This window comes from Fusarium keratoplasticum, chromosome 4, assembly GCF_025433545.1.
Source record: "Fusarium keratoplasticum isolate Fu6.1 chromosome 4, whole genome shotgun sequence".
Lineage (NCBI taxonomy): Eukaryota > Fungi > Ascomycota > Sordariomycetes > Hypocreales > Nectriaceae > Fusarium > Fusarium keratoplasticum.
This window is the reverse complement of record NC_070532.1, coordinates 3,191,992-3,207,538: the sequence shown is the minus strand read 5'-3', so window position 1 is coordinate 3,207,538 and position 15,547 is coordinate 3,191,992. Positions and strand designations below refer to the sequence as shown.

General features: G+C 54.3%; 6 protein-coding genes across 6 annotated transcripts; 4 read left to right on the top strand and 2 right to left on the bottom strand.

Moving 5' to 3' along the window:
- Positions 1-468: 468 nt before the first annotated feature.
- NCS57_00605400 (uncharacterized protein) lies at positions 469-1,261 on the top strand (the record flags this gene model as incomplete). Its single annotated transcript, XM_053055954.1, has 4 exons — positions 469-823; positions 884-974; positions 1,023-1,110; positions 1,166-1,261. The coding sequence occupies 4 exons, from the start codon at positions 469-471 to the stop codon at positions 1,259-1,261; spliced, it is 630 nt and encodes a 209-aa protein (XP_052914909.1).
- A 123-nt stretch (positions 1,262-1,384) lies between these two features.
- NCS57_00605300 (Cleavage and polyadenylation specificity factor subunit 5) lies at positions 1,385-2,229 on the bottom strand (the record flags this gene model as incomplete). The annotated part of the gene is made up of 2 exons (XM_053055953.1): positions 1,385-1,641; positions 1,692-2,229. 2 exons carry the CDS (start codon positions 2,227-2,229, stop codon positions 1,385-1,387), a joined length of 795 nt encoding a protein of 264 aa, XP_052914908.1.
- Positions 2,230-3,835: 1,606 nt separating this feature from the next.
- Positions 3,836-5,845, top strand: NCS57_00605200 (uncharacterized protein; the record flags this gene model as incomplete). Its single annotated transcript, XM_053055952.1, has 1 exon — positions 3,836-5,845. Exon 1 carries the CDS (start codon positions 4,013-4,015, stop codon positions 5,843-5,845), a length of 1,833 nt encoding a protein of 610 aa, XP_052914907.1. The 5' UTR covers positions 3,836-4,012.
- Positions 5,846-6,350: 505 nt separating this feature from the next.
- Positions 6,351-6,767, top strand: NCS57_00605100 (uncharacterized protein; the record flags this gene model as incomplete). The annotated part of the gene is made up of 2 exons (XM_053055951.1): positions 6,351-6,380; positions 6,519-6,767. The coding sequence occupies 2 exons, from the start codon at positions 6,351-6,353 to the stop codon at positions 6,765-6,767; spliced, it is 279 nt and encodes a 92-aa protein (XP_052914906.1).
- Positions 6,768-6,979: 212 nt separating this feature from the next.
- On the bottom strand, positions 6,980-8,093 carry NCS57_00605000 (uncharacterized protein; the record flags this gene model as incomplete). The annotated part of the gene is made up of 3 exons (XM_053055950.1): positions 7,763-8,093; positions 7,647-7,709; positions 6,980-7,593 (listed from the first exon to the last, which is right to left on the bottom strand). The coding sequence occupies exons 1-3, from the start codon at positions 7,995-7,997 to the stop codon at positions 6,980-6,982; spliced, it is 912 nt and encodes a 303-aa protein (XP_052914905.1). The 5' UTR covers positions 7,998-8,093.
- Positions 8,094-8,357: 264 nt separating this feature from the next.
- On the top strand, positions 8,358-14,620 carry NCS57_00604900 (uncharacterized protein; the record flags this gene model as incomplete). The annotated part of the gene is made up of 2 exons (XM_053055949.1): positions 8,358-14,048; positions 14,141-14,620. The coding sequence occupies 2 exons, from the start codon at positions 8,358-8,360 to the stop codon at positions 14,618-14,620; spliced, it is 6,171 nt and encodes a 2,056-aa protein (XP_052914904.1).
- Between the last annotated feature and the right edge of the window lie 927 nt (positions 14,621-15,547).

Sequence of the window (15,547 nt, the reverse complement as noted above, 5' to 3'; positions counted from 1 at the left end):
CATTTTGGTTTGAATTGGTTGGGAAAACATCTAGATCGCTAGACGTACGAGAGGGAAGGCATGGGACTCGTGTACTGAGCTCTGACTGGAATGAAGAAGGGAAGTTCTGTAAATACTACGTCAATACAACGAATGAGCAACACAAGCAGCTACAACATGGAGGTGATTTTGACATTGACGATTGTTCATTGATCAACCCATGTAGGTATCGGTCAATACGCCCTTCAGAACCGCCAGACACTTCGCCTAGGCATCGGTACGATATACTCCACTTCTCAAACAACAGGCCTTGAGCTCTTACTTATCACGTCTCGTGTTGCAATTCGCATCTTCAAGGGCGGGATTATGAAATGATACTCTGTGATTGGTTCACGGTTCTCGATAGCTGACAGGCTCAAAAACCCCAGTCCGACTCCAACTCCCGCCCCACTATGACGGGCATTTGCTTGCTCAACCACGATACTAAGTATGCCTCAACCGCAAACCTCGCGTTTTAATTCTACCGCTACTCCAGTTCTGCTTTGCCTCCTTCTTGTGCTATCGCTGTTCCCCAGTGCCTTTCACTTTGTCTGGACTCTGCCGTTCAGTCTCCTTGGACTAACAGGATCTTCTCAACCCCGCCCAATAACCCCTCCAACCCTAGATCACTCAACAACCATGAGCTGGTTTCAGAAGCAGTTTACTCTGCCGGCCAAGTCCCGGGGATCCTACCTGATCACCGATCAGGTTGTATCTGCTCTCCCTGAGATTAAAGACTACAAAGTCGGTCTTTTGAATATTTTCGTGCAGCACACGAGTTGTGCCTTGAGTTTGAATGAGAACTGTGAGTATTGAGACTCATATTTTGTAATGCGGTTCGATATTGACTTTCTAACTCTTATAGGGGATTCTGATGTCCGCGAGGATATGAGCGATGCTCTCGACCGAATTGCGCCTGCAGAGGGACCAAAGGGAGAGGCCTTGTACCGTCACGAGTGAGTGTCTTTCCTACCAACATGGCTGATATCCACTGATAATGTCAGCGCCGAGGGACCTGATGATATGCCTGCGCACATCAAGTCGGCCCTTATCGGGGCAAGCGTTACAATTCCCATCAAGGACGGAAAACTGGTGAGTTTCTGCCTCCCATTGAATGCCACAGACCACCGCTAAACTTGGTTCATAGGCTACGGGAACATGGCAGGGAATCTGGTATCTCGAGTTCCGCGCGGCTCGTCACCAACGCCGAGTCGTGGCAACCATCCAGGGAGAAAAGGCTTAGAAGAGCGCGCATGAGCATGGATGTCAAAAGTTCAAGATTGATTCTAGACCATTCATTCCATATACGCATACACCGACAACGCCAAACACCTTCGCCATGTCTCCAAACTGATATCCTAGGAGATTAGCTTGTACCGTTCTCTTCCTTCATCTCCATGTCGTCTCCTGCCAGGACTTTTGTTTGCGGAACATAGCCATCGGGGGCACTGGACCCTGGCGTGGCAGCGACAACGTTGCCCTTCTCGTCGACGAACTCAAAATTGTACCGGCTCAGAAGATGGGGTATGGCAGAGAGCTGCGGACCATACCGGGCTGTGTTGTCGTAGAGCTCGAATAGAGGAACCGCGAGGAGCTTCATGTTCTTTGGGACGCTTAGGACCTCTGAGAGCTGGGTCAGCGGCAAGCTTCATAACGATGGTGAGCCAACCTACTAGTCTTGGGCAATTGAATAAAATAGAGCTTCTTGCACTCCTTCGGCCGCGTCACATGCGCAGGAACAAAGGGATACATGAACGTCTCAAAGTTGGGCCTCCACCACTGGGCCAAGCAGTCGCCTACCTGCCAGTCACCGGCTTCCTCTCCCTCTCCTAGGCGGCCGACAGGCGCCAACCGCTCGTCTAGCCGGGACTTGAAACCCTCGATCTCGTCGTCTTCCGGCTTTAGGTAGTCGCCTGGAAGCTTAAAGAAGGCATTCGCGATCTGAAGCATCAGGATATGGGGGTGGTTGTGCTCGTGGCATACGAGGATGCCTTCGCACGTGCGGCGCATGCCATGTTCGGTATAATGCTCTTCGAGGCGCTTCAAGCGGGCGATGACCGACGGATCCTCCTCAAGCTGCGTTTCTTTGACGCCGAACGTGTAGTTGGACAGAGGGTAGAGTGTCACTTTTTCGGGTTGGTGGCCATTGAAGGACAACGGGATGATGGGCGGGTTTCCCGACTGGTGCGCGTCGGGGGTGATCGTGGACATGACGGACTAGGAAAGAAGGCTGGGATAAGAGATTAAAAAGGAAGGCATCCGTGTCGCCAGCGAGCTCTCTAGGGAATGAGCTGGTGAGCGCAATCTACCGGGATAGAATGCGGTCGTACTGAGGATATTGGATGGCAACGGCAACGGATGTGGGGAGGTCAGTGCTTCTAGAGCTTCCCGTCTGGAGGATGGACAATTTGCGGCAGAATTATCAGCCTTGGACGCCAAGGATGGAAGGCGGTGAAGCGCACAAGCTCTGGCGCATGCGGGCACCCAGAGCTAGACCTGGCTAATATCAGCCTTCCATTTACCTTTGATGGAGGAGATTGAAATTCATTGGTAGATCAATATCGGAAGACCGTTGGATGCATGAGCCCCGCGATTTCTGCGGGCTCACCTCTTGTTGTGGTGGTCATGATGTTGTCGATTGAGCAAGAGACCTACCTATCGTCTTTCACAGCCAGTATCTGGTGCTGGGACCCATAGGAGCCCGGAGAGCTGGAATCGTTCTGCCTTCTTTCAAGCAATGTGACATCCATGTGTGACCGAACATTGAATGAGAGTTCAGTAGCTACTGTACGTTGCGGAGCCTCCAATACGCGCAGCTCCGGCAAGGATGGACCCCTCGCGGCTGAAATCGAGGATGCATCCGGAGTACTACGTGGTCGTGTTCCCCCGTCTTTCAGTACATGTAACTCTATGAGCCTCAACGTCACTTCCAACGTCAGCCTGCTTCTTAAACCAGGTACAAAACCTATGAAACTCCCTAGTTGCTGCATACTTTCAAGTATGGAATGCTTCAAGTTGGACGTTGGCCAATAAGTACTGACGACAGCATATCTTCCATGCTTTCCAACCCCGTGAATGTCTCAGCCCTTCGTCATGACACAGTCTAGCAGGAGACTTGCGGAAAACAGAAGCCGCGCACACGTGGGTGCCATGTCGTTCAGCTTGGTCTGTCACATTGACCTGCCCACATGGGTAAGAGGATGCAGCCGTTGAGAACAAGGGTTTCTTTCTCCGCAGGACTGTTTGCTCGGGACTGTACAAGAAGCAGACGACCAACTTTGGCAAATGCTTTGCGATCCATTAATAGATGGTGATTCAAATGCTTGGTCATCCAAGAATGTGGAAACAACGGACAAGACAAAGACGGCTCCCGCCCTCCCTCTTCAACAAAGCCCGCAGAGCTGCGTGGGCTGCCTGTCTTGCTCATGACCTTAGCCCGCGGGGTTGAGGCACCAGGCGCCCAATCGAATCAGCCAAGAGTCTCCAGGGGGAGCTATCAGACTGTTGGAGACAAGCCGCAACTCGGCAGAGTGATCGCCATTCTCCGCAACCGGCCAGTCAGAACAAAGACTCGTCTGCTTGGCCGCGGGATGATTTGCGGTACGGAAGCTGGGGCTGAGATGGACACGAGGTGAGGTGAAGGCTCATGATGAGCACCGACAAAACAATGTGTTTATCGTACTTCGGAGGAACAGAGCGAAAATGAAATGGTTGAGCCCTCGTTTAAAAAACTCGTATGGTCTAGCCAGAGTTAGAACAAGGGCCGCTAACTCGTGGATGGAGTACTGTACTGAACCTAGCCGCGGCGGCGCCCATCAAAATCCCACCAAGTTCCCATCCCCATCTCTGGCTCACGCGGGCACTCAATCCCACAAACCCTCGCGTGCCGTCACCCGCAGACTTTTGGCACGCATCTACCCGGACCTTGTTGCGTCATGCGCATACCGAGACACCTGCCATTGCCCAGTCCGCTTGCAGGAGCCTGTTAAGCGCCATGGAGGAGGCGAGGCTTGTCGATGACCTCTCGCAGAGGCTGTCGGAGCTCGAGCACAAGGTTCAGACCTTTCGCCACGAGGTGGCCGCCGATTTTCTGCGCTACTACCACGATCTGCTCCGAGACATCCACCCCGACGTTGCCTCGAGCATTCGGCAATCCCTTGCCAAGTCATTGCCCAACTATCCAGACCTGACCTCGGCCCTCACCAGTCTGGACCTCGAGGCTGACTCACGAGCATTCGCCCGCCCCGGATCGGGCCAACGCCACCTCTCCCCGCCGACCGCTGCCTCTACTACCTCCGGATCGGGTGCCGCAGAGCCTCCAGGCAGCCCCCGCGATCGACATCAGGAGTTGCACGGCCTCTTCACCCCCAGCTACCTACCTCTGCTGGAGAGCTCCCCCATGCTGCCCATCTCTCCTCCCCTCCCCAACCTCCCCAGTCCTCCTCTTGCAATGCTGCTGCCTGAGCCAGGCATCCGAGCGGAGGAAGAGCAGCAGCAGCAGCAAGGCGCAGACATGGGTCACCAGCCGGGTCTCGACGAATTGCAGAGTGGCCTGCCGGCATTGCCTCAATCGCCTGCCCGGCCAGGCCATGTCCGTCGAGCAACTGATGACACAACCTCGTCGGGCCACTCGGATCGAAGCGAGTCCAAAACACCACGGAGCGCCTTGCGACGTTCCTCCAGCGCATCGAGGCCTCCGCATAGTCCTAGGCGTGTTCGTTTTGATGTCATGGGCGCCGAGGTCTTACCCACAGCTTCACCACAACCGACCGATTTCATGATTCCGCCAGCAGTTTCGGCTCCCCCGATCGATGAACCCGGCACAAACTCGATGTTGTATGACGAATTTGAGGAACAAGCACCGCCCCGCAAGATCTCGTCATCGGAAGCCTTGAGGGCATTGTCAAGAGCACCATTGGAAGACGGCACTGTGTGGACTGTGGTGAACTCGAATACAGATCAAACTGCCGTTGAGCAACGGGATACTACTACAACCTCACAAGACGCACAAACAGAGGAGAGAAGCAGCCCAATGCTCATCGCGCCGGAACCTCCATCTGCAATGTATATCCCCGAATCGGTTCGGATAGAGCGCACCCTCGGAAGCGTTAGTGAAGAGCCAGAGGAGGACACAGAGCAGGACAACTCCTCGGATGAGGAGTTTCTTTCCATGGCGAAGCCTAAGTCCTTTACGAATAAGAAGCCTCCTGGCTCGCCCTCTCTAGCGAAGAGCCCCGAGGAGTCTAAACCCAGCGAGCCTATTCCGAGCCCCAAGTCGCCCGTGAAACCTCAAGGTTCTAGCGGAAACGGACAAACGAATCCTCATGAAGACTCCGACGCAGAGGAGGATGATTTGTTCCACTTCGAGGCTGGGGGTTTGTCTGCGCCGCCAAAGCCGCGACCCAAGCCCCTAGTTGTGCAGGAAGAGGAACCTGAGGTCGAGCTACCGGATGTGCCAGAGTCTGAGCAGTCACTCTATGCGACATCACCAGCAGTACATATCACCAAACGAGATGTTTCATCTGGCCCAACGACGCCAACAGCAACACGCTTCCAAGTTGGCTCTTTGGGGTCTTACAAAGGACGACCAGTCATCATGCCAGTCGTCCGCAATCCCGAGGTGCACGCCCAAGCTGCTTCTCTCGGGAACTTCAATACGTTTGTAGGAGGGCTAGACGGCCGCAGCGGAATGGACGAGGGAGACCTCAACAGCTTCCGCGCCAGTGTGGCCAATACTGGCTTCTCCGGCACTCCTCGAAGCTTCACGGAGCGCCTGATGATGGAGGAGGCCCAAAAGGCCAGGGCGGGCGGTGCGAGGCTGCCCTAATGAAGGGTTTTTGGTCATGACTACGGAGTTCGGGGATATTGTGCATATACTTGTGGCTAAACGCCTGGGAACTGGGACAAACAAACAAACACGATGTGGGCGTTGAATTAACTATGCGAGGATATGGAGTTTATATATACGTGGTTGGGGGATGAAGGTTTGGTGTATGCTGGTTCTGGGGTCTTTTGGAAAGGAATGATGCCACCGATCGACGATGGTATTTATGGGCGTTGTAGTTGAACCCGTATATGCTACCTAGAAACTAAGAAGCTTACTTGCCTACATGACGTTGTCGACCTCTTTTGAGTTGCTGAGGCTTACAATGTGCGTTTGTTGTCTCAGATGGCCAATCATGATTGACCGATTTCTGAATGCGCTAGTACCCATCTACCGGGGCTATCCATCTAAAGGCATCATCACCTTGTCCTCTCAAACATTTCGCCTTCACCTGCTCCATCGCCATTCCGAGTTACGAGTGTAAGCGTTGAAAGATCAGATATTCAAAATGGGTGGTCTCAATCTCGAAGTGTTCAAGGTAAGCTCCTTCTGCCCCAATCTTGCAGTTCCCGAAGATCCGGCGAAATGCTTCAATTGCCTGATTTAAGGCCCTCGTCTGGATGGCCTCACCACCCGCTCCGCCGCTGCAGATGTTAACCACAACTCGGCGTATTAGTTCGGCACATATGTCATGTTCCCGATTGGCATCATGTATTATTTCGGAACGAACCTCGACAACCGCTTCGCCGTCCCCGGCTTCTGGCCCAAGCCTGAAGAGTGCAACAAGATCCCCAAGGACCGAGACGAGATCAAGGCCGAGTACGAGCGCATTGTCGCGCGGCAGAAGCTGCGGCAGGCCAAGAAGCTCGAGGAGGAGCGCCAAAGAGCAGCGCAGCAGCCAGAGCAGGAGCACCACGAGTCGTAAACGATTATCGAGCCGACACAGCTTTCGAGACCATGACCCGAACGTGTACATTATGACTTGGAGAGGATGTTTTGCGGCGGCATGACAATGTAATCACGGCGTTTGGAACTGGACATTGGAGAAATCTCGCACCTCAATTTGGGAGGGAACGAAGGCACTTGTACAAAATTGACACAAAAACGCTATTCTACATGTTGTGCAGCATACATGTTTTATACATCCAGGTTCCTTTCGACTCTGTCCCACTCCTCGTCTTCGATGGTTCCCTGGCGCACGTTGGCGTAGATGGCCTTGACCTCGGGGTACTCCTTGAGCCCGTTGAAGAGAAGATCGAGGCTCTCGACTTCGGCAGACTTGTCGACGTTGACCATTGTGTCCTCGTTGGGGGCCCAGACAATATCGGAATCCAAGACCTCGAGCTCAAACTTCTTGGACACGGCCTCGGTGATGGCGGCCAGCGTGTTGGGCTGGGTCCAGACTAGGAAATCGCCTTCTGACAGCTCCTCGACATCTTCCAGCCCGTCGTGCTCAATTGCTTCGTCTAAGACGTCGGACAGCGAGGGGCCGCCTTCTTTGGTCTTGAAGACGGCACGTCCGCGCCGGGTGAAGTAAAAGGTGGTCGATCCGACGACGCCGCCGGCCTTCTTGACCACAAGCCGCAGGTCGTGGAGGGTACGGGTCTTGTTGTCCGTCTCGGCGTCAATGATCATGGCAATGGTGGGGGGCATCAAGACTTCGAGGGACATGGATTCGAGCTGGGCTCCAGTGGCTGAACGGCCTTGACCTCGCGCGATGGCGGCCTCGATCAAGTTTTTCGGAATACTCGCTGCCAATTGTCTTAGAACCCCAAAACGGTTGAAGGAGAGTTTTGGGATTTACCTTTTGTCGCAGCAGATATGGCACTGGCCAATTGAGGGTTAAACTTGAGATCATCACCGTACACTGCTCCTCTATTAGAACATCTACTACAATGAGACGGTAGACTGATGGCTTACTCCTTGAATACATGGCAATCGTCTTAGTAAACCCAGCCCGCTCAGTCATCTTCTTCTTATCCGTGACCGCCTTGATGTGTTTCGTCTTGGACCACTTGTTGTGCCCAGCCCATTGAGCCGGTGTCGTTGCAAAGGATCTTTGACATTGTCGGCAGATGATTGAATTTGCTGGCTGAGTGGAAGTGAGTAAAGTGGACGCTTTTGCAAGCGAGCGCAAGCCCTGCCCAGTAGACATTTTGCTTATAAAGAAGCAGAAAGGCCTAGATCCAGATCTGTCTCTCAAGATTGACCTCGCGGCGTCAATCGACTCCAAACCTCTATTCTCGAATAGTCGAGTCCGAGTCCAATTTGAGATCCATGCCGGGATGCGCCGGGCGAACTCCGGAGACGGATAAGAACTATGCCCCACATCGATTGCTTGTAAGGGTGGTACCTGCCATTCCCCTGGAAGCAGGTGGCATGTGGCATGGGGAGCATCCAGGTTACCACCTTTTACCCTTTGAAACAAGCAAGAAACAACATTTTGTCGAATACCATATTTACTATATTTCCCATCGAACTCGGGCATCGTTGACGGCGTCTACATCTTTGCGCCATGTCGTCGACACAGGAGCCCGAGGCTCCAGCCCGCACCAGCGAGGCGCAAGCTTCCCCCGACTCGGCGACTGCGAACCCAGAGCTTGACCTCCCCAAGCTCCAATCCCTACCGGCCGAACAGCAAGAGCTATTCCTGCTCACATTCGTCTCGAGCTTGACCAAGCACGTCCTGCAGCTAGAGGCCGACGACTGCACGGCGCAACAGTTCTATCTCAAGAAGGAGATCTTCCAGATCATCAACCTGTCCTCGCCACAGCCGTCTCGAGTTATACGGAACAACCTGGGGAAATGTCTGGCGCACATCTTTGGCTACGGAGACAGGAAGCTGCTGTTCGAAACGATCAACGACTTGATTGCGATTGTGTCGAGCGGCAAGCTCAAGACGGATGCTGAGATACGGACCAAGCATGCAGCGGTCGTCTGCTTGGGCGATGTGTTCGCTTCTGCTGGAGACAGCGCGATTGGTCTACACCAGCTTGCCTGCACAACCTTGATCAAGCTGCTTAAGTCCTCCTCCAACAATGCTGGTCTTCGCGCAGCATGCATAACCGCCCTAGGAAAGATCATTCGGATGGTAGAAGGGAGCATGGACGAGGTCATTACGCGAGACATTTGGAAACAAGCACGGAACCACGCCTCATCCGACAAGGGGCATCTCGTTGTTGCCTCCGCCTGCCGGACTCTCAAGGCGCTGGTCAAGCACACCCCCTATTTTCTCAATTCCAACGACTTCGACAAACTGGAGTCGGCCGTATTGAAGGCGTTTGATTCATCATCTGTCCAGGTTCGGCAAGCCGCAGCAGAATGCTTCGCCGAAGCCTTGTATCAAGGCCACTCAGAAGGCGGGCCTGCCGAGGTGGCATCACCCAAGGGCAAAAAGACCAAGAAGGCGTTGAAACGGCAATCTACAATCCCCAACATCGTAGCCGACGAAGATGAGCTTCCGTCTCGTTCAGCTAGTCCCGCGCCGTCTAGCAAGCGAAGTCAAGTGCTGGCATTGTCACTGGCTGATATGCTGAAGAACCTGGCTACTCAGTATGTCAAGGCCTCAACCTCCAACAGAACCCGGGCAGCCATCGGTGTTTGCTATGGCAAGCTATTTCGTCGACTTGGGGAGAAGCTAGTTGAAACCAACTACCTCAAAATTGTCGAGAGTCTTGCGATCGACTTGCTCGGGGCACCGACGATCATCAACAATCGATACCGCCTCTTAATCTCAAGAAAAATCGTCGATGTTATCATTCAGGACGTTATTGGGCGCAAGATCTTGGGAGAGTCTGGCCAGATATCGGCTGCCAGGTCACTCATCAACAACGTCTTCAAGAATTACCCCCAAGCCTTGGCGGAGCGGCCCGAGCCTTCTAAGCATACTTTGATCGCAACGCTGAGTGCTGTCTCTTCGCTGGTGGACTCACTCGGCTCGGCAGCAAACACCTTTGCAGAGTCGTGCCGAGATGGCCTCTTGCAGGTGTTGCAACATCCCAGTTATACCGTCCAGGTCTTTGCATCCCACTGCATGAAGACATTGGTTCTTGCATGCCCCCAGCAACTACTCCCTTGCCTTTCGGTCTGCATGAACAGTCTGAATCGCGAGCTCTCTCTGCTAGGGGGCGCCCGAAACTCACCAAGACGATGTATTGGTGCTGCACATGGACTGGCCGCCACGTTGAGTGCGAGTCCCTCTCGTCCCCTTCACGGATCGGTCGAAATCAACAGTCGAGTGTTGACTATGGCAACCAACATGCTGAAATCGAGCAGTAAATCAGAGCTTCGTGTTGCGAGCACGCAGATCCAAGTCGCCTGGATTTTGATAGGCGGCTTGATGTCTCTTGGTCCGAACTTTGTCAAGATTCACTTGTCACAACTACTCCTCCTTTGGAAGAATGCGCTCCCGAAACCGCTCGCAAAAGACAATACATCGGCACGAAGCCTGCTTGAAGCATCCTTCCTGGCTCATGTGAGAGAGTGTGCCTTGGGATCAATCTTGGCCTTCCTCCAGTTTAACAGCCGCCTCCTCACAGTTGATGTGTCCAAGAGGATCGCTACCATGCTTCAAAACACGACGGCGTTTCTGAAGACTCTACCGTCAAAGAAGACAACCGATGATATTAGCCAGAGACTGGCCCCTGCCTTGCAGCTCCAAGATCTTGACATGATGGTTCAACGCAGAGTCCTACAATGTTATGTCAAGCTCGTCAATCTTAGTCCCGCTGGTGGAAGCGAAGCCTTACTGCAATCTAATCTGTTGACTCTGGCCATTTCTCTATTTGCGGACCCGGAAAACTACGCACCAAATTCACTCAGTGCCTCGATCGCAAATGCAGCGGCTACTTTCGAGTCTATCTGGGAGGTTGGTGACAACTCTGGCTTCGGTATCACCGGCCTTGTCTCTGGATCTCTGGTCAGGAAGCTTCCTGGGCAGCAGGAGAACTCGGTTGAGAACTATGATGAACTCGACAGCACTGAGGATGCGATCAACAACCTGCTTCGGTCTCCTATCTGTGGAAGCTTGGAGCATGATGCCTCTGTCTTGTACATTGGCAACATGGATCCATCGTCGGTGACCCCTGATCCTCCTGCTACAGAGGTGATCAACGCCGCGATCCAGCTGTTTGCGTTTGCCTTCCCCCTCACTCCAGCCAAGGTCCAAGAGAGTATCCTAGAGCAAATTCGAACCTTCGCATCAGCAGGTTCGCTACAAAGGGACCCCGGCCGCAAGGCTGCCATCAATGTCAACCTCGCTACAGCCATTCTGGCAACGATGAGAGTGGCCGTGAAGGAGACAAAATCTCCTGCCGGCGACATCTCCAACCATGCAGTGGAGGCGCTACTACAAGACATTGTTCGTGACTTTGTGCTTGATCCTGATGAGCATGTCAGAAGCCTTGGGTACGCCGCTGTGGCTCGCCTCTGCAACGTCTATGGAAATGGCTTCACGAACAACGAAATAAAGTACCTGGTGGACACCATCGTCGGCAACCGTGAACCTAGTGCGCGAGCGGGTTGCGCCATGGCGCTCGGGTCCATCCAAACCCAGGTCGGCGGAATGGCTGCTGGATACCATCTCAAGACTATCCTCGGCATCCTCATGTCTCTTTGCAATGATCCTCACCCAGTAGTGCACTATTGGGCGCTAGAGGCACTGTCATTAGCCTCAGACGCATCGGGGCTCAGCTTCGCTGGATACGTGCCCAGCACGCTCGGCATGCTGGTCCAGCTTTATCTGTCCGAGACACATCATGCGGAGATATCTTCAGCAATCACCATGAACCTCGAGATGGAGCTTTCCACAACATCTGCCATTGCTCGCTGTGTTGACTCGCTCATCAACGTGCTTGGTCCTGACCTGCAAGATGCCACCAAGTCACGAGAACTCATCTTCACGTTGGTCAATCAGTTCCGAGAGGAACCAGATTTGCTTGTGCAGAGAGCAGCGCTTGGGTGCCTAGAGCATCTGTCTCTCTACGCTCCTGGACACATGCACTTCGCTGACTACGTGAAGCTTCTCCAAAAGTACCTCTCTTCCGAGTCTGCTACCCTGCGGGATGTTGCAGTGGATGGCATTCACAACATGATGAAGAGGAACCCACAAGATGTTCTCCGTGAAGCAGAGAAGGGATTCGAAGAACAGCTCTGGCTTGTCCTTGATACTGTCCCATCCCACGATGGAATCCGCAATATTATTCGAAACTGGATGCATCACACTTGTCTCGCCGAGACCAACGCCTGGCTTCAACGATTCCAGGCGGTGCTCAAGATGACGAGGGCGCGACCCAAGACGGAGGACGCTTCATCAGGCTCCAAGGGCGGTGGTCAACTCGATCTCCAGGATGAAGAGGTGGCTGGTTTTGCTGCTGCTGCAGGCGCAGCTAAGGACGAGAAGGAAAACAAGGCAACCTCTGAAGTTGAACCTCTGCGATGGCAAGTCACGACTTTTGCCATGAGCTGCATCGATGAGATGTTCTTGTTCATTGCAAAGGACGTGACGGCCAACGGAGAGTCCAAAGCCCAGAGCGACCTGCAAAGCAAGGTTGCGGATGTTGTCCGCATGGCCTTTTCTGCATCCACCTCGAGTGTGCTAGAGCTTCGGATCTGGGGCCTCAAGATCATTGGAGACGTGCTCAAGATGTTTGGAAAGACGCCTGATCCAGACTTTGAGGAGGCAATGCTACTGGAGCAGTACCAAGCCCAGATTAGCTCGGCGCTCACTCCAGCGTTCGCCGCAGACTCTTCGCCTGAGCTTGCGTCAGAAGCTGTCAACGTCTGCGCAAGCTTCATCTCGATCGGCATCGTCACTGATGTAGACCGCATGGGCAGGATCTTGAAAACACTCGTTAGTGCGCTTGAGAACTTTTCCAAGGACAACGAGAATGCGGCCATTGGTGACCTGAAAGGGCTGAGCTCCAATGCCCAAGTCATGGTCAAGATATCGGTGTTTTCTGCCTGGGCAGAGCTGCAGGTTGCCAGCTCGGAGCAGCAGTATCTATTGGATGTACTGAGACCGCATATCGGCACGTTGACGCCTCTTTGGCTAGAGTCTCTGCGTGAATTCGCGCGTCTCCGGTTCGAGCCCGACATCTCGATGACACTGGGACCCCCCTCGCTGTCTGGAAGCCTGGACACGATCTATGCAGCCCTTAACCGCGAGACGCTGCTGCGTTTCTACCAGGATGCTTGGCTGAAGCTGGTCGATGCCATTGCTAGCCTGATCGAGCAGGACAGCGAGTTCGTGTTTGATGCCCTGGACGGAAAGGAGTCAGATGGCCCATCGACCAACGGCAGAGGCAAGAGCTCAGACATCAATTACCGAGATGAGCCTGTTGCATTCTTCTTCGTCCTGTTCGGGCTTGCATTCGAGGCCCTTGCCACTCGGTCTGGGCAGAGCGACTCTCTGGCGACACACGAGCAGACGTTGGCCATCCTCCAGGCGCTCAAGAAGATTCTGCATCCTAGCGTTTCCGGTCATGCCATCTACAGGCCAGACGTATTCTCCGAGACGATGGATCTACTAGACCGCCTGGTGCTGACTGAAGGTCTGGACGTCCAAGGCGTGATTGTGGAAATTGCCAGTGTGCTCTGCATTGCGCACCCCTCTGCAAGGAGACATGCGACCGAAGAAGGCGACCTGTCTGACGATATCGACCAACTCTTTGAGCTCACACGAATCATCGTGCTGGTACTGACGGGGCTCCTCCCCAACCTCTCGGAAGGAAATCAGCCGGCCAGGCATCAGATGAACGAGGAGGCGATCCTGCTGATACGGTCGTCGTTGAACGCGCTCGTGGACGCTGCAGAGGTGTTCCCGGCTATCATCAAGACGGATCTTCATGCATGCATCGTCCACATCTTTGCCACCACCCTGGCCACGCCCAACTGCCAGGAGCTGATAGTTCCACAGTCGCTGCCCACGCTAAAGCGCTTCGTGGGCAGCATGTCTAACTCGCGGAGGAGCCCCGGCGGTGGTGAGCCGTCGGCTACAGACATCCAGATGCAGGGCTGCCTGCGCCGCTTCCTGTCCATCTACCTGAATGCGCAGAAACGAGAGGCTCCGCAGTCCCTTGCGTGCGTCAAGAACTGCCTGCTGGCCACCACCATCCTCTTCACGGGTGGGCGAAATCACCTGCCGGCTACTGAAGCCTTGGTGGCGCGCTATCTAGATGAGCTGCTGGACTGCCTCACGGACCGAATGGTATGTTGTTATGCCTGAGCTGAGCTACCCATGAGCTGGCGCTGCATCCCCTTGAATGAAGACCAACTGCTAACCACGATGGATACCACTAGACTGCCAAGATTGCAGCAAACTGCATCAGGTCCTTGCTGCTCCAGCCGGCGCCGACCAGCGCTGACCTCAGCATCGCCCGGTACCTATTCCCGCGTCTGATAGCCTTTGTGACGGACACGGACCCTGAAGATCCTGAGAATGCCAGGGCCCTGATCGCGCATACGCTATGCCAGTACGTGGGTACAGTGGACAAGGCCCGGCGCCTGGCGGCCATGACAGTGGTGATTCCGACCCTCATGGCCCGAGCAACGGCCGAGGGTGACGAGGTGTACCGGGAGACGAGTGCGCGACTATTGGAGCTTGCAGCGATAGACCAGGAGGCGTTTAGAGCGGTAGTTGGCGGCATGAGTGATGGGCAGAAGGCATTCCTGGAAGAGGTTATCCGCTTCGGAAGGCAAAACACAGGTCAAGCGGATAAGGCAGCCTCGGGATCTTCTGGGCAACCCACTATTGCGCTAAAGATGGATTTTGGCGGCTGAACCAGCAGCATATTCACGTGTTGTGTCGACCGGGGGAGAGATAGAGGCGGAGGCAGAGAAAAGACAACATCAACAGCAAAGGTTCAACACGTGTGAGGGTAGAGAGAGCAATCAACAATCCTCATGCAGCGGCTCTTGGCAGGTCGGGCCCCGTGCCCCATGCCCATCCATGCTTGGTTCCAGGCGCAGTTTCGGCATGCAAGCCCATTACGAAGAATGACGATCTACGAGTTGTCGACAGTGGGCGTGACAGGGGTAAGAAGAGGAGAGAGGAGAGGGGATGAGAGAGGGGCATGGGGGTGGGCGCATCTTGACGCAGAAGCAGAAGCTAGTGTGGTCGACGGACAGAACAGACAGGGGGTGACAGCGGGTACAGACATACCGGCTTGCAGCCATGGTACGATTGGGGGACGAACGAAGCCGGTGTCCCCAGGCTGCTTCGTCGGTGGGCCTGTCGGGTTACACAAAGGATCGCCTGCCTGCCAGCCTGCCTCTTGGACATGCATGGTCGAGTGTGTGAGAGAGGGGAGGGGCAGGCTAGCTACTACACTACAGCAGAGTGCCTCTCGCCGTGGGTGTAGCTGTCGATGCCGAGAGGACGGGTACAGTACCATGCATAGTTGTATGCTGGGGGCAAAGCTGTACTGCAGATGCATGTTGGAGCGTCGTCTCTGCACAACACGGAGAGAAGAGATGGGGAGAAGAGAGATCGATGGGATAGCGAGTGCTATTTTGGAGAGCACATGGCATAGAGCATAATGACAGCATAGTTTTTGAATAGAAGGCACCCAAGAAGGGACATGTGTCTTTCATTTGATACTAGCATGATATTTTGTCTCATCCTCTCTCAGCCTCGATCGAGTATTTGCCTCTCTGTTTCTCCGCCCCTGCTAGCGGGCGATCCGGTAACAGGGAGCTCCAGCCGCG